Raw genomic sequence first — 13,780 nt, 5'->3', positions numbered from 1 at the left:
TCATTTCCCCTCTCCCCCCACTCCCTTCATTTCCCCTCTTCCCCCACTCCCTCCCTCCATGAAGGAGCTGAGGGGGTGTCGACTCCCAGGTGGAAGACACTGGGCTCAATCGCCAAGCCATTGACTGCACACTTACTGAAGCAAGAACGTGTGAAAGCCTCGAACGGCCTGGAGACCGAGTGAGTCCATGATATATACTTTTTTCAAACTTGTATTTTTATTGACAGGAAAAAGAAATAAAAATGTCAACAGAAGAAAAAATTCAAACACCAACCGAACAGCGCGCGCATTCCGCCAGCGCTCAACGTCACTTCCGCCGAACATACGACCAAAATTTAGAAATGTTATAGTTATTTTAACGTATGATTAGTTCACGTAAATAACAGTTCTCAAACTAAATATAGATTGTAAAATAAATAAAATTTTGACTGATAAATTATCACATCCAACGTGTAACGTGGACAACGTGAGTATCACCACGCGCAAAAACAAATAGTCCCAGCAATCGTTCAGGTTTTTTTTAATGAAAACGAGTGGATTTTTGTCATTTTTAAGATGTAACTTGTCGGAACGTTAATTTTGAAAACATCTTCTTTCGAGTTGCCGTGCTGACGATGACCGTTGGCGAAAGAGATGTTGGCGGCGGCCTTTATATAACGGCGCGGCGGTGAAGGGTTCTTCCTTTTCCTTCCGTGGCCGCCATCCTGAGCGCGGCCAGCCGACAGCAGCCGCGACAATGGTGCGTGAAACGGGGGCTCTAACTCGGGGGGGGCAGGCAGTGGTGTAAACCTCCAGGCGATAGCCGGCGCGACGATTAGTTTCTGTAACATCGAATTAAAATGAGAAACTTCAATAGAAGACAAAAAAAAACCGGCGGCCTGAGAGCTGTGCCGGGCCGCCATTTTATAGCATGGGTGGGGGGAGGGGGAGACACGTTGTACATTGTGTAACTCAACTAAAAACTCAATAAACTTGGGGGGAAATAATAGCACGGATCAGTATGGGGTGGTAAGATGCTTCATTTCGAGGAATGTAATATGTACGATTTTTTAAAAGTACATTTTGTTTTTAAAAATCCACCTTCCGGTATGAATTGATGTATTTGGATTTTAATTGTCGAGGTTATTTCATACTCCTGTCTGATATATTTTAAGTGAAAGGATGTGGTTTCTAGCTAATCAAAACTTTTAAGTTCTCGACGAGGCCTGGCTGAGGCTGGTCCACGTGCCTCTGATGTCTTAAATGTGACTGAGTCAGTTGCTAAATGTTTTTCGGTTTAGAGAAATGTCTGTTAAGTAATTTGATGTTTGGGATTGTAACCCTCCAAATAATATAATCTCCCGCCTTCATGGGTCATTGAATAACTTAAATGTTGTGGGTCTGTATCAATTCTTTAAGAATTACAATAATAGTAGAGACTTAAAACCCAGTAAGTTTTTTCAGCTAACGCCAAGAGAAATTAAATATTCAGTGCTTTGTTTGACATCTATAAACTGATCTCTATGGAAAAGAATAATGTTGCTCCACTTCTCGTGATATTAGGAGAACCAGTATTTGTATGGGACTTAAAGAACTTTTATGAGGTCTGTGCTTTGAATGTAAAGTTTGGTGCCATCTTGATGTAATGCTGAATATTGGCAGAACTAAGCTTGAGCAGTGCATTAGAGGCTCATGTGTCTTGAATTTGGGGTAGCAAATATGTTGGGGCAGACCCCGGAAGTATAATTTACTGGTGAATTGACAAACGTGACTTCTCTCTGTAAGGTTTTAATCTTAATGGCTCTTTTTTATAATCTTTCAGGCTTGTGCTCGACCATTAATAACAGTGTACAGTGACAAGGGAGAGGTATCGGGCAAAAATGTTGTTATGCCTGCTGTTTTCAAGGCTCCCATCCGCCCAGATATTGTGAATTTTGTTCACACAAATCTACGCAAAAATAACAGACAGCCGTATGCTGTGAGTGCGGATGCAGGTAATGTATATTGGTCTTTTAAATTGCACTTTAGGTAAAACTAGCCTCATGACTTTTCTCTTTAGACTTGGTGCTTGCAATCTCAAACTATTATTTGTCACATGTAAACGGTGCAAATTAACACTAACTTCCATCAGCAATATTGTGCTGTTTACATGGCCAAGCTGCATTGATCGGCATTGCTATCTAACAGGAGTAGGCCAGTCTCCCGAGCCTGAGACCGTTAGTATTAACCAGTTATTTCACCATCACATTCAGATCTCAATGGATGTGGTAGAGTAAAAGCTACTTGAATGTATGTTTCTACTGGTGACAAAATAGCATCTGGTTATAAATCTAGGGCAAGGAATCTAGTTTATTTACTTAAAAACATTTTAACACTTGATGCTAAATTAATAATCCGATTGTATGAAGTTGCATGGCTATTGTATTTTATACCTGAAGAGGTATTGAGCTAATTTCGAGGTGCAGTTTTGTGGAGACTTACAACATTTATTGATTTATAAATATAGATTTAATTTCAGAGGGAGTAAAATCAAAGATAACTACTAAAAGTGTGACACGACACGTCATGGTATAGGGAGAGAGCGGGCATATGGTATTGAGATAGAGGATCAGCCATGATCATATTGAATGGTGGAGCAGGCTCGAAGGGCCAAATGGCCTACTCATGCTCCTATTTTCTATGTGAACATGTTAGTATGCCTTTATGAAAACATAACTTATTCCAAGATCATATACTAATGTAGGGGTTAGCTGCTATGCGTTCACAGTACTTGCTATGATGGTGTAATTTGCGTCTTACACTGTGTACAGTGACGGGTGCCTCTGTCAATACGCTGGCACAGATGAGTGACGAGCATTTCAGTCTGAGCAAGAAAGTCTTGGTATGGTTATGTTGAATTTTTCATGTACTTATACACTAGTCCCAGGTACAATAGTTCCTGTTGTTGTGATCAGTGGTTTTTTGATAGAAGCTTATTGAACATTGAAGGTTCATAGCTTCTGTGTAATTCACTTGTAGCAGGTATGGTCACTCGTTTTGGCTTAGCCCCATTGAAATGTCTTGTAAACAATTTCTTTGTCACCCATAATTTTGATTGAGATATGTTTGTTTACATGGCTTTAAGGAGAAAATAACAAATTTACACGTCAGCTCCATTATGATTTGCATTAACACAATTTTATTTTTCAGGTCACCAGACGAGTGCAGAGTCATGGGGTACTGGCAGGGCCGTGGCTCGTATTCCCCGTGTACGGGGTGGTGGCACCCATCGTTCTGGCCAGGGTGCTTTTGGCAACGTATCCTATTCAATGTGTAAAATTAAATATTGCAAAGTCTGGTGTATACCCACAGCCCTATTTTGTGTTCTCCCTTTTAATAAGGGGCATCTTGCTGTGTAAAGCCTATTTGAGCTGCCTTATTTGTTGGACTTGCATTCCTTATTGCTATGATGGTGTAATTTGCGTCTTACACTGTGCGCAGTGACAGTTGCCTTCTGTCATTAAGCTGGTGCAGGGGAATGACGAACACTGAAATCTGAGCAAAAATGGAGACCCAACAATTACCTTTTGGGAAAGTTTTGCACCTTAACCCAAATCATAGATGTGTCGTGGTGGCCGCATGTTCGCTCCCACAAAGACTTGGCGGCGTTGGCACCGCAGGGTGAACGTGACCCAGAAGCGATATGCCATCTGCTCGTCCCTGGCTGCATCCGCCCTTCCCGCTCTGGTCCTGTCGAAAGGTAAGAATGTGCAGAGGCTAGAGCCCTTAGGACACACTGAATTAAAGCAAGGTACTCAGTTAAACTCCTTAATAGTCAAAACACAAGACCATTTTGTTTTATCACCCAAGAGACCAATGAGAGTGATGATTTTTCTCACTGGCTTCGTATGTGTTAGCTGCAGTAACTTCCTTTCTACTGTGAGTGCAATGACATGGTACGTGCAATAGAAGAATCTTTTCAAAATGATCACAACGGATGTTAAGTACTTAAATGTTTTACATTAATGCAGTGGATTTGTGTCCATGGCAATTTCAGTGAGTGTAAAGTTAAAATTACCCGTGCAGATTTTAATGAGAGAGTAGTTGATGCTAGAGTTTTTCTTTGACACTGTCATCAAGGTGAGTCATTCTGGGGTGAAAACACCGTAAGTGGGTTATATGCACCTGCTCAAAATTGTTCCAGCTTATGATTTGTTCCCTCGATCATTTGCATCTTAAAGCTAGATCCTTTGGGTATATTTTAAAATGTGCTTCAGTGCTGATGTGTAAATGATAGATGCTTTGAGACATGGCAGTGGCTTGCTATGATGGTGTAATTTGCGTCTTATGCTGTGCACAGTGACAGTTGCCTTCTGTTATTAAGCTGGTGCAGAAATATGACGAACATTTGGATCTGAGCAGCTTCTGAGCGTATTATGGGAGATTTTTAAATTTGAGTGACTGGAGGAATCTAACCTTTTCTCAAGGTCAGCTAAGACTGGCTGTTCAATTTTAATTCTTTGTACCACAGTTCATCTTGGATTTTGCAGCCAGGAGGTGGCCATTTGGCCCATCGTGTCTGCTGGCTCTGAGCGCTCCCCTTTCTCACTGAAATTTTCCATTTTCAAATATCTAACCCACTTCCCTTTGTTAAAACTTTGTGAATTCTGCTTCCACCACTGTTTCTGATAGGATATTCCATATCCTAACAACCTGCTGCATAAAGTAAATACATAAAATTCTACTAACTTCTCGTTCTTTTGGTGATCGTAAATCATTTTAGCCCCCCAAGTGTCATAAGACTCATAGAACGGAAGACATGACATCAGTGATTGAGGGGCAGTCACTACTGGTTTGGGATTTTAACTTTACTTTTGGGAGTTGTCTCTGCAGCTGAAATGAGGAACTTGGTATGTGCTTTGAGAGGTTCTTTTTAAAAATGTGTATGTATACATAATGCTATGTTGTCAATCTGGTATTGTTTCTGATTCCTGAAGTATTACAGGATTCCATTGAGGAAGCCAACATAATTGACCAGAATGTCCTGTAACTGGTTTTATAACCCTCTGCAGGTCACCGCATTGAGGAGATCCCAGAGCTCCCACTTGTGGTTGAAGACAAGATTGAGAGCTACAAAAAGACTAAGGAAGCTGTTCTGATGTTGAAGAAACTGAAGGCCTGGAATGACATCAAAAAGGCAAGCAAGTCCAACTTGTTATTTTGAGTAATACACTGAGAGAGGATGAGTTTTTACTTCGGTCCGTGTTTCTGATTAGTGACGATTTTGAAGATCTGATCTCAGGTGGATTTTTTAACAATACAATTAGTGTTTGGAATTGGTCAAAAATTGTTTTTTTTTAAACCCCTACAGGTTTATGCTTCTCAGCGTATGCGTGCTGGCAAAGGTAAAATGAGGAACCGGCGTCGCATCCAGCGCAAAGGCCCATGTATTATCTACAATGAAGACAATGGTGTTGCAAGAGCTTTCAGGAACATCCCAGGTAACCTCGCGTGCCTTGTGTCTCATGAGGCAAATAATGGGCAGGAGTGCATTTAACAACTTTGAGGGTTTTTTTATAAAATAAACCTTTGGCACTTTGTTGACACCCTTGTGTCTACAGATTAACTGTTCGTTTACTGTGAATTTGGTGATTTGTTAAATTCACTTTGCAGTGTTGGAGGGAGGAGAAAGTACCAAGCAGCAATGTAATTGTCAGTCGAATACTTTCAGCAGCTGCTATTGATGCTTTTGAGCTGGACAGAATGATGAGATTCCACTTCATGGTCCGTGTTTTTGAAAACTCATGATATTAGTGGAAGTTCTGACTTCAGTAGTGCTGGGAGGTGGGGGTAATGTACATCAAGGTGCAGATCAGTTTCCAAGACTTCAGTAATCTAAAGTAGTGCATGAAATAATACATTCTTTTTAAAAATGCCTTGGGTCTGTTCTCTTTCCTGGCTCAGCTTCATCAGTTTTCCTGATAGGAATTGCTTAGCCTGTGCTCAGCCCCTTCCTGGGCAGCATGGGCGAGGTTGTGTGTACGTAGTGTTCCTGATAGCGATGTTGGCTTTTTTGTAAAGTTTTGTTGGAATTTTATGATGTCGCTCAAACTGAAACTTGAATTGTACTTTGTGGGGAAGCTAACGCTGGTTTGTACTGTCCACTGCAGGCATTACTCTTCTCGACGTCAACAAATTAAATGTCCTGCGACTTGCTCCCGGTGGCCATGTAGGACGATTCTGCATCTGGACAGAGAGCGCCTTCCGCAAGCTGGATGAGCTGTATGGAACTTGGCGCAAACCTTCCAAATTGAAGATTGGATACAAGTAAGCCCCTCCATGTGTGACATTAAAATGGAGCCTGGGTGGGAGCAGTGAAGCATCTCATCTAAATTGCTGTTTGTGCATTTTCCATGTCAGTTTTGTACCCTCAGCTGAAGGTACTGTCCCCTCACCAAAATGATCATTATAAATGTGTGGACGTCACAGCCAGGCCTGGTCCTGCCCAGCTGCGATTGTTGCACTTTTCTTCAATCCCCATTGAGTAAAATTGGAGACCTGCTGTAATCGCAACGGTGATGAGATTCCACTTCATGGTCCGTGTTTTTGACAGCTCGTGATATTAGTGGAAGTTCTGATGTCTGACAAAAGCAGGAGTTTGAAATTAACACTAATTGCCAATTTAGTTCTGGCTGTTAAGATTTCAGTGAATATATGGTACATGTTTTGTGTTAAACACTCAGTGCTAACATTAAACTAGATCAGAGATAGCTGGTGGTGTGGGGCAGAGCAATTAAAACTAGAGTTCCAGAATTGAAAAGATCTCTTAACTCATCCCTTTCTCCAGTCTTCTGCGTATAGTATTATATATTGTCTAAATAAGTAACAATTCAAAAGTAATTAATTGAATACAAAGTGTTTTGGGACATCCTGAATACCTAATGAGGCACTAAATATGCACGTTTTCTTTCTATTTAAAGCCAGCCATGCTGCCCAACATCCTTTGCTCTGGGCTCCATTCTCATGGTCTGTCCTTTCCTGCAGTAATTGCGCCAGTGGTTTTAGTCTTAATCTTGTTTCTGGTCAATCTTAACCATAACTATTTTTTAATCCAGCCTTCCTATTCACAAGATGACTAACACAGATTTGAGCCGCATCATGAAGAGTCAGGAAATCCAGAAGGCTCTTCGTCCGCCAAAGTAAGTTGAAATGTTTCTCCTGGTCAGTTTCTACAAGCTGAACTTTGTTACTGTGAGGTCCTGATTGAATTCCATCCATTTATTAGGAGTTAATGCAATTTGAAAGCATGACTTGTGTACAGGTTAGGTTAATAATTCTTCTGCAGTCTTCAGACATAGTGATGAGATTCCACATCATGGTCCGTGTTTTTGATACCTTGTGATATTAGTGGAAATTCTGATGTTGTCCAGCCCCATATTACTGACAGACAACAACTTGCATTTATACAACTCCTTTAACGTAGTAAAACATCCCAAGGCGCTTTATCGGACAAAAATTTGACGCTGGACCAGAGGAGATATTAGGACAGGTGACTGAAAACTTAGTCAAAGGGGTAGGTTTTAAGGAGCGTTTTAAAGGAGAGAGGGGCAGGATACTGTAGTTAGGGTAATTGTGGTCAAATGTTTGCAGCATGTTAAATGTATCTATGGAAGAAATGTTAACAGGAAGTTCTATTCTAACCCCATTACCTGGCATTGTACACCGAGCTGACAGACACCATAAGGTACCGGTTAACCTTGGTTGTGTTGCTTTTCCACTAGTGCACAGCTGAGGTCACAAACTCACTGTCAAACTGCTGCCACACTAACTCCTGTGCCACTACGGAATGAAACAAACGTTAAGATGGGTTTCATGTGCCCCGCTTCAGCGTAGGACCTGTTGTTCCTCGTATTTCTAAGGATTATGCCCCTATATGTGGTGAATGTAATTTTACTTTGCCAATAACGTCTGCTGTTGTCAAAAGCTGAAGTGTTTTTCACTGCCTTTCACAGCAAAAAGGTTCAGCGCAGGGTACTCAAGAAGAACCCATTGAAGAACTTGAGGATCATGACCAAACTCAACCCATATGCCAAGACGGCACGGCGTCATGCAATCCTCCTGCAGGAAAAGAACGTGAGTGCGGCTACGTACACAAAATGGCCAGTTCAATCTCTGAGCAGCTGTCTTAGAGAGAGATGACTAAAACTTGTATAAAGGGGATGCTGTTTTTTTATATATATTTAGTCTTGCTTTCGTGCTGAGATCTAACAGATGTCTGGTGGTGTCTACAAACTTTTATAGCCTATTAAACTGATTCAGATTCTGATGCAGATCAGCCATGGTCTAATTGAATGGCGGAACAGGCTCGAGGGGTTGAGTGGCCTCCTCCTGTTCCTAAGGGAATGACTGGCAGTGATCACGCTGAAAATCTTGGGCGTCGTGAGACTTATCACTGCAGGGTTCTGATTGTAGCCAGAATAGTGAGACATTCATCGGAGTTTCATAGAAATGCTTGCTAGACAATAGTAGCAAAAACAGGAGTTTCCAAATGGCAGTTCAGCACTGAAATTGGAAAGTCGGGGTACCAGAGGGTCGAGTGACAGTGGACCAAATGGCTTGTCCTTGACTTTTCTCTGTTCAATGAATTCAAGTGTGAATCCTGGAATTACATTAAAATACCTGTCTTCAGACTATTTTAGTTTTGACGGTTCAACTAAAAAAAAATTGGGACGTTATAGGTCCTCTTAACTTGCAGTAGGTTCAAGTCTTGTAGCAGACTCTGAGGCACTGCTCAACCAGTTGGAAGGGACTTAGAGCATTTTATAAGCCTATATTGTGATGTTGGCTGCAACTGACATCTAATTAGTAATTGCAAATCATGCAGGAGTACTTTGGTGTGATTATGGCAGTAAACCGGTTGCGAACATTTTTAAATGTTAGTGCAGAAATGACCAGCATTATGTAACTCGAAGATTTGTTGGACGCGGTGATGTGGGTTGAAGGGGTTTGGTAGGGATTTCAAACTGACTAATTATTTTCCTCCCATTCCTTTTGTAGCACAAAACCAAGTTGGAGAAGAAGCAAAAGGCAGCGGCATAAATCCAAAGCTCCTGTTTTACGAGCATGTGTTCTCACATTGCTGTATGGATTCAGTCCTAATAAAAATTTATTTAAAATAAAAACACACACTTGTGCAGCGTTTCATATTATTCAGGTTTCTTTTGAAGTTTAACTCTAAACAATTTGAGGATAATTTGTACTGTTGATTTGGATTACCATTTAGTTTATGGAACTGTATGTTTACCCCATTAGAACATAAGAAATATGAGCAGGAGTAGGCCATACAGCCCCTCGAGCCTGCTGCGCCATTCTTTTTTATTATTCGTTCATGGGATGTGGGCATCGCTGGCAAGGCCGGCATTTATTGCCCATCCCTAATTGCCCTTGAGAAGGTGGTGATGAGCTGCCGCCTTGAACCGCTGCAGTCCGTGTGGTGAAGGTTCTCCCACAGTGCTGTTAGGAAGGGAGTTCCAGGATTTTGACCCAGCGACGATGAAGGAACAGCGATATATTTCCAAGTCAGAATGGTGTGTGACTTGGAGGGGAATGTGCAGGTGGTGTTGTTCCCATGTGCCTGCTGCTCTTGTTCTTTTGGTGGTAGAGGTGACGGGTATGGGAGGTGCTGTCGAAGAAGCCTTAGCGAGTTGCTGTAGTGCATCCTGTGGATGGTACACACTACAGCCACAGTGCGCTGGTGGTGAAGGGAGTGAATGTTTAGGGTGGTGGATGGGGTGCCAATCAAGCGGGCTGCTCTGTCCTGGATGGTGTCGAGCTTGTGTTGTTGGAGCTGCACTCATCCAGGCAAGTGGAGAGTATTCCATCACACTCCTGACTTGTGCCTTGTAGATGGTGGAAAGGCTTTGGTGAGTAAGATCATGGTCAATCTTCAACCTCAACTCCACTTTCCCACCCGATCCCCATATCCCTTGGTTCCACTAGAGTCCAAAAATCTATCTATCTCATCCTTGAATATATTCAACGACTGAGCATCCACAGCCCTCTTTGGTAGAGATTTCCAAAGATTCACACCCCTCTGACAAGAAATTCCTCCTCATCTCAGTCTTAAATGGCTGACCCCTTATCCTGAGACTATGCCCCCTAGTTCTAGACTCTTCAGCCAGGGGAAACAACCTCTCGGCATCTACCCTGTCAAGCCCTCTTAGAATCTTGTATGTTTCAATGAGATCGCCTCTCATTCTTCTAAACTCCAGCGTATAGGCGCATTCTACTCAATCTCTCCTTATAAGACAACCCTCTCATTCCAGGAATCAATCTGGTTGCACTGCCTCTAAGGCAAGTATATCCTTCTTTAGATAAGGCGATCAAAACTGTACACAGTACTCCAGGTGAAGTCTCACCAAGCACTGTACAACTATGGTAATACTTCCTTAGTCTTGGACTCCAACCCCATTGTGTTCATTTGGTGTTCAAAGGTTAGATCACAAACCTGTGACACCATTTTAAAAAGCCGCAGTAAAATAGTCAGGTGCCTGATTTACCGATCACTTGTCCCGTTGGTCCTGCATCTTGCCACTTTGCTGTGCAAAGTGTGGACTTAAAAGAAATTTCTTGGGTAATGAGTTTGGATCTACAATATTTTGACCTGTTTAGTGTACAATTCAAAAAAATTTGTCATGTAATAAATGTCCCAGGTTGCATCCTGCCCCCCCCCCCCCCCCCCCTCGTGTCCCTGGACATCCATTCCTGAACCAGAGTTGGGTATTAACACATCCACTGCAATGTCGCCAAGTCTGCCTGCTTGAGGGTCTCTTGTAGTGTTTCCAGCTGCTTCTATGTTCACCATATTCCACCTAATCGAATGCGAGCCTGGGCTGGACACTGGAGCTTGCTCAACACGTGGATAAATTTGTCCTCCACATTTCATGGGAAGGTATAATGACCCATAACGATGTCTGTGTTTTCTAACGTGGCCACAAAAGACCAAAAATCACAATTATTTTTCTCTCCAATTGATTTGAAAAGCAGCACAATGTAGGTGCAGAAAAAAGGAAACTTTCAAGATCACATTACGATCGTTTATTTATTGCAACATCCGATTAATGGTGAAAACTTTAGCAGGAACACAGGTTGAAAGGGATTCTGAATTGCACACTTTTACATGTTTTACACAACTCTAGCAGTCAACAATATTTTCTTACACAGGTTGTATTTGGTCTAAAGAAAGATTGTCTGATTTAGTGTACTGCACATCTGTCCCTGGTAGTTTTCCAATTTGGTTTCCAGGTTTAGCAAAGATCTTCAGTACAAAAGAGGATTGTTTTCTTTACAAGTTGGGCTGTCGCTTAATAGTTTGATATTGAATGGGAGGTGGGGGATAGGTGACTTTAAATAGTGATACAACCTTCACCAGGATATTGAGTGAGCTGTACCATGTGAGAAAGCCCCGTGGAGCAGGACACCAAGATTGAGAAGAGGAAGTGGTTTCCCTGTTTCGTGTGTTCTCCCCACCCAGGCAGCAGAGATAAAGAACAATCAGATACATCTCTAGCTTGCACACCTTTTCACGGCCACTCCTGTGGGGAATATGTTAAAGCAGTGTCCAGGAAAAGGGAGGTTCCAAATCACTTAGCTTGAATAACTGGCTTCTCGTAGCACAGGCAGAATTAGCCATCTATCATGAGTTAATGATTTTAGATTTCTTTTGCACGGCCTGTCTCTGACATCTACAAATCTATTCTGCTAATGAAGACATCTGTGGTTTTGAGCAAAAATAGATTTTTTAAAACTAGCCAATAGAAATATCAATAGTGGGGGGCTGTTGCAATTCCCAATTAGCTGCACCATTGATGACAGGACGAGAGTTTACACCCATGATTCTCTGATGCGCCTTTAGTTGCTCCCCCTGCACTAATTTTACTGACTGATGCATTTGTACAAATTTCTGTTCCTGCTATTTTAATGTAGATATTAATATTTTTTTCATATTGAACAGTGAATTAAACCCACTGTTCTCACTATTCAGTGACAGTGTTGAGTGGAGACTAGCTGCTTCTCTGGCACCTTCTAGTGGCTGATTACACAAGACATTAGAGAATAGCCAGCTCTCACTCATGGCAAATCATAACTTGTATTTTTTTTAAAAGGGATGCTAATGAGAAATGCTTAATACTGTGTCACTGTTTAGTATTTTGTACAATATGGTCAACAGCTACTTGGAGAAGGAAAATGAGAATTGCTGGGAGAGGAGAGTAATGGGACACTATGAGTGACATACTCATGGTACAAACAGCTGGAGCAGAACACAATGGGGCATAGCATTTGAAATGTGGTACGATCAGCTCTTTCATGCATTTAGCTCTTCCAGATACATTAATCTACAGCCTCAGCCTGACTCAACCTTGTTTGGGCCTGAACGACATTACAATCCTTGATGCATGAAATAATGGAACAAATCTGTTTCCCACATGGGACAATCAAAAAATGCTTGTCCTTATACAGGGAACACAAAGTTTAGGAAAAGGAGGGGATTAGTCTGAAAAAGTTTAGTTAACAACTGAAATCCAATACATGATGCTGTCCTGCACAGCTTTGAGTGCTGTAAACCCAGAATGATTTGTGGAGCGTTGTTCTGCCACAAAGTGTTGCTGTTCCATTTTATAATCCTCTGTAAAAGACGACTTCCAGGCTCTAAAATTTGCTCTTTATTGTGGATATAATATTATGAGTGGTACCAAATCTACCATTAACAATCTGGCAATGAAACATGTAGGTGTGGCGTCTCCGCTGGGGACGCAGGCGACAAAACGGGCTGGACACTGCACCGGTTTTGCCTTGGTGAAGTTACACTCAAGTTTCCATGCAAACTTATTAGCTTAAGCCCAAACGTAAAATCCCACTTGAGTCAGTACAATCGAGCATCGTGATCGACCGGTCATTCCCCAACACCACAAGGAGGAGTGGGATAGCCAGGAAATGAGCCATTCTTCAACTGACTGATTCAATGCTCTTGGTCCTACTTTTTAATTAGCTGCTTTGGTCTGTCTGCCCTTGGCACACAAGACCTGTGACGAGAAGTCCATTGAAGCCACATAGCTGCTCTACTGAATTTAGACTAATTTACACTGAATTTAAAGCAGGAGAACCAGACCTGAGTGAGGCTTCAATTGAGTGCTGCTCACTGCAGGTACAGGTGATTAACGCTGGATTCCTGTGCGCCTGAGAATCTGGGAAAATGTGATGAATCGGGCGCAGTTGACGGAATCTCGCCATTCCGACCTGGGGGGGGGACAAGGTCAGTTTTGTGGGCGGGGCCTGCTTCAGGTGAATGGACCTTTGATCCAAGGTAAAAGATGGTGGATGCTCTGGCATAAAGTGGTTATGGGCGCAACTCACATTTAAAATTCCACGATCTTTAGCGCTATTTCATTCGACTCCGCCCAGATTACACTGATGTCTGGGCGTGAATCACGTGGAAACTTCACGCTGTAAAATAATTGGACACTTAGCACTGAAAGGCATCATTTTGAGCTAAATAGATCTCATTAAACCTCCATACCCTTTGACCCAGTTTACTAGTAGAGTGGTAGGAGTTCACTAAATTATTACAAATTATATTTTAAAGTACTCGTTGGAAGGATGAGAGTGCATTGTACTTTTTTGAAAAAGGCACACACAGCTGCTTTAATCCTCTTCACTATCTTCCTTCCCAGCACCAATTAATAGTTGGAATTTCATAACAGTAAAAAGAAGTTTGACCGATTATCTTCGATTAATAAAGGCCCAGAGTTTCCCCAATGGTTTT

General features: G+C 42.0%; 2 protein-coding genes and 6 non-coding genes across 10 annotated transcripts in view; 7 read left to right on the top strand and 1 right to left on the bottom strand.

Annotated features, from left to right (window-relative positions):
* zwilch (zwilch kinetochore protein) overlaps nucleotides 1-3,749 on the bottom strand; it is a 43,360-nt gene extending 39,611 nt beyond the window's left edge. For all 3 annotated transcript variants that reach the window (XR_010958338.1, XR_010958339.1, XM_067971271.1), the window contains exons 1-2: nucleotides 3,543-3,749; nucleotides 137-821 (exon numbers count right to left, since the gene is read on the bottom strand). Coding sequence is in view for 1 of the 3 variants with exons in the window: in XM_067971271.1 (XP_067827372.1) it covers nucleotides 137-324 (188 nt within the window). In the remaining 2 variants the exon portion in view is untranslated. The remainder of the gene's footprint in view (nucleotides 1-136; nucleotides 822-3,542) is intronic.
* rpl4 (ribosomal protein L4) lies at nucleotides 635-9,140 on the top strand. Its single transcript, XM_067971277.1, has 10 exons — nucleotides 635-739; nucleotides 1,802-1,973; nucleotides 3,169-3,275; nucleotides 3,580-3,718; nucleotides 5,031-5,155; nucleotides 5,330-5,459; nucleotides 6,129-6,285; nucleotides 7,074-7,157; nucleotides 7,971-8,091; nucleotides 9,016-9,140. Exons 1-10 carry the CDS (start codon nucleotides 737-739, stop codon nucleotides 9,055-9,057), a joined length of 1,080 nt encoding a protein of 359 aa, XP_067827378.1. The 5' UTR covers nucleotides 635-736; the 3' UTR covers nucleotides 9,058-9,140.
* LOC137301935 (small nucleolar RNA SNORD16) lies at nucleotides 2,751-2,849 on the top strand. The gene has a single exon (XR_010958396.1). It is a non-coding gene; the product is annotated as a small nucleolar RNA SNORD16 (small nucleolar RNA).
* LOC137301933 (small nucleolar RNA SNORD16) lies at nucleotides 3,421-3,520 on the top strand. Its single transcript, XR_010958394.1, has one exon. It is a non-coding gene; the product is annotated as a small nucleolar RNA SNORD16 (small nucleolar RNA).
* On the top strand, nucleotides 4,280-4,379 carry LOC137301934 (small nucleolar RNA SNORD16). Its single transcript, XR_010958395.1, has one exon. It is a non-coding gene; the product is annotated as a small nucleolar RNA SNORD16 (small nucleolar RNA).
* Nucleotides 5,717-5,788, top strand: LOC137301937 (small nucleolar RNA SNORD18). The gene has a single exon (XR_010958397.1). It is a non-coding gene; the product is annotated as a small nucleolar RNA SNORD18 (small nucleolar RNA).
* On the top strand, nucleotides 6,529-6,600 carry LOC137301932 (small nucleolar RNA SNORD18). The gene has a single exon (XR_010958393.1). It is a non-coding gene; the product is annotated as a small nucleolar RNA SNORD18 (small nucleolar RNA).
* Nucleotides 7,311-7,382, top strand: LOC137301931 (small nucleolar RNA SNORD18). Its single transcript, XR_010958392.1, has one exon. It is a non-coding gene; the product is annotated as a small nucleolar RNA SNORD18 (small nucleolar RNA).
* Nucleotides 9,141-13,780: the final 4,640 nt, after the last annotated feature.

Source organism: Heptranchias perlo, chromosome 34 (assembly GCF_035084215.1).
Source record: "Heptranchias perlo isolate sHepPer1 chromosome 34, sHepPer1.hap1, whole genome shotgun sequence".
Classification (NCBI taxonomy): Eukaryota; Metazoa; Chordata; class Chondrichthyes; order Hexanchiformes; family Hexanchidae; genus Heptranchias; species Heptranchias perlo.
Note: the sequence above shows the minus strand (reverse complement) of the source record. Positions and strands in the feature narration are given on the sequence as shown.

Bases quoted from the DNA above. Each gene is read 5' to 3' on its own strand.
- rpl4 (XM_067971277.1), top strand. The intron at 1,974-3,168 runs GTAATGTATATT...TTTATTTTTCAG, and splicing joins TGCTGTGAGTGCGGATGCAG to GTCACCAGACGAGTGCAGAG. The intron at 7,158-7,970 runs GTAAGTTGAAAT...TGCCTTTCACAG, and splicing joins AAGGCTCTTCGTCCGCCAAA to CAAAAAGGTTCAGCGCAGGG.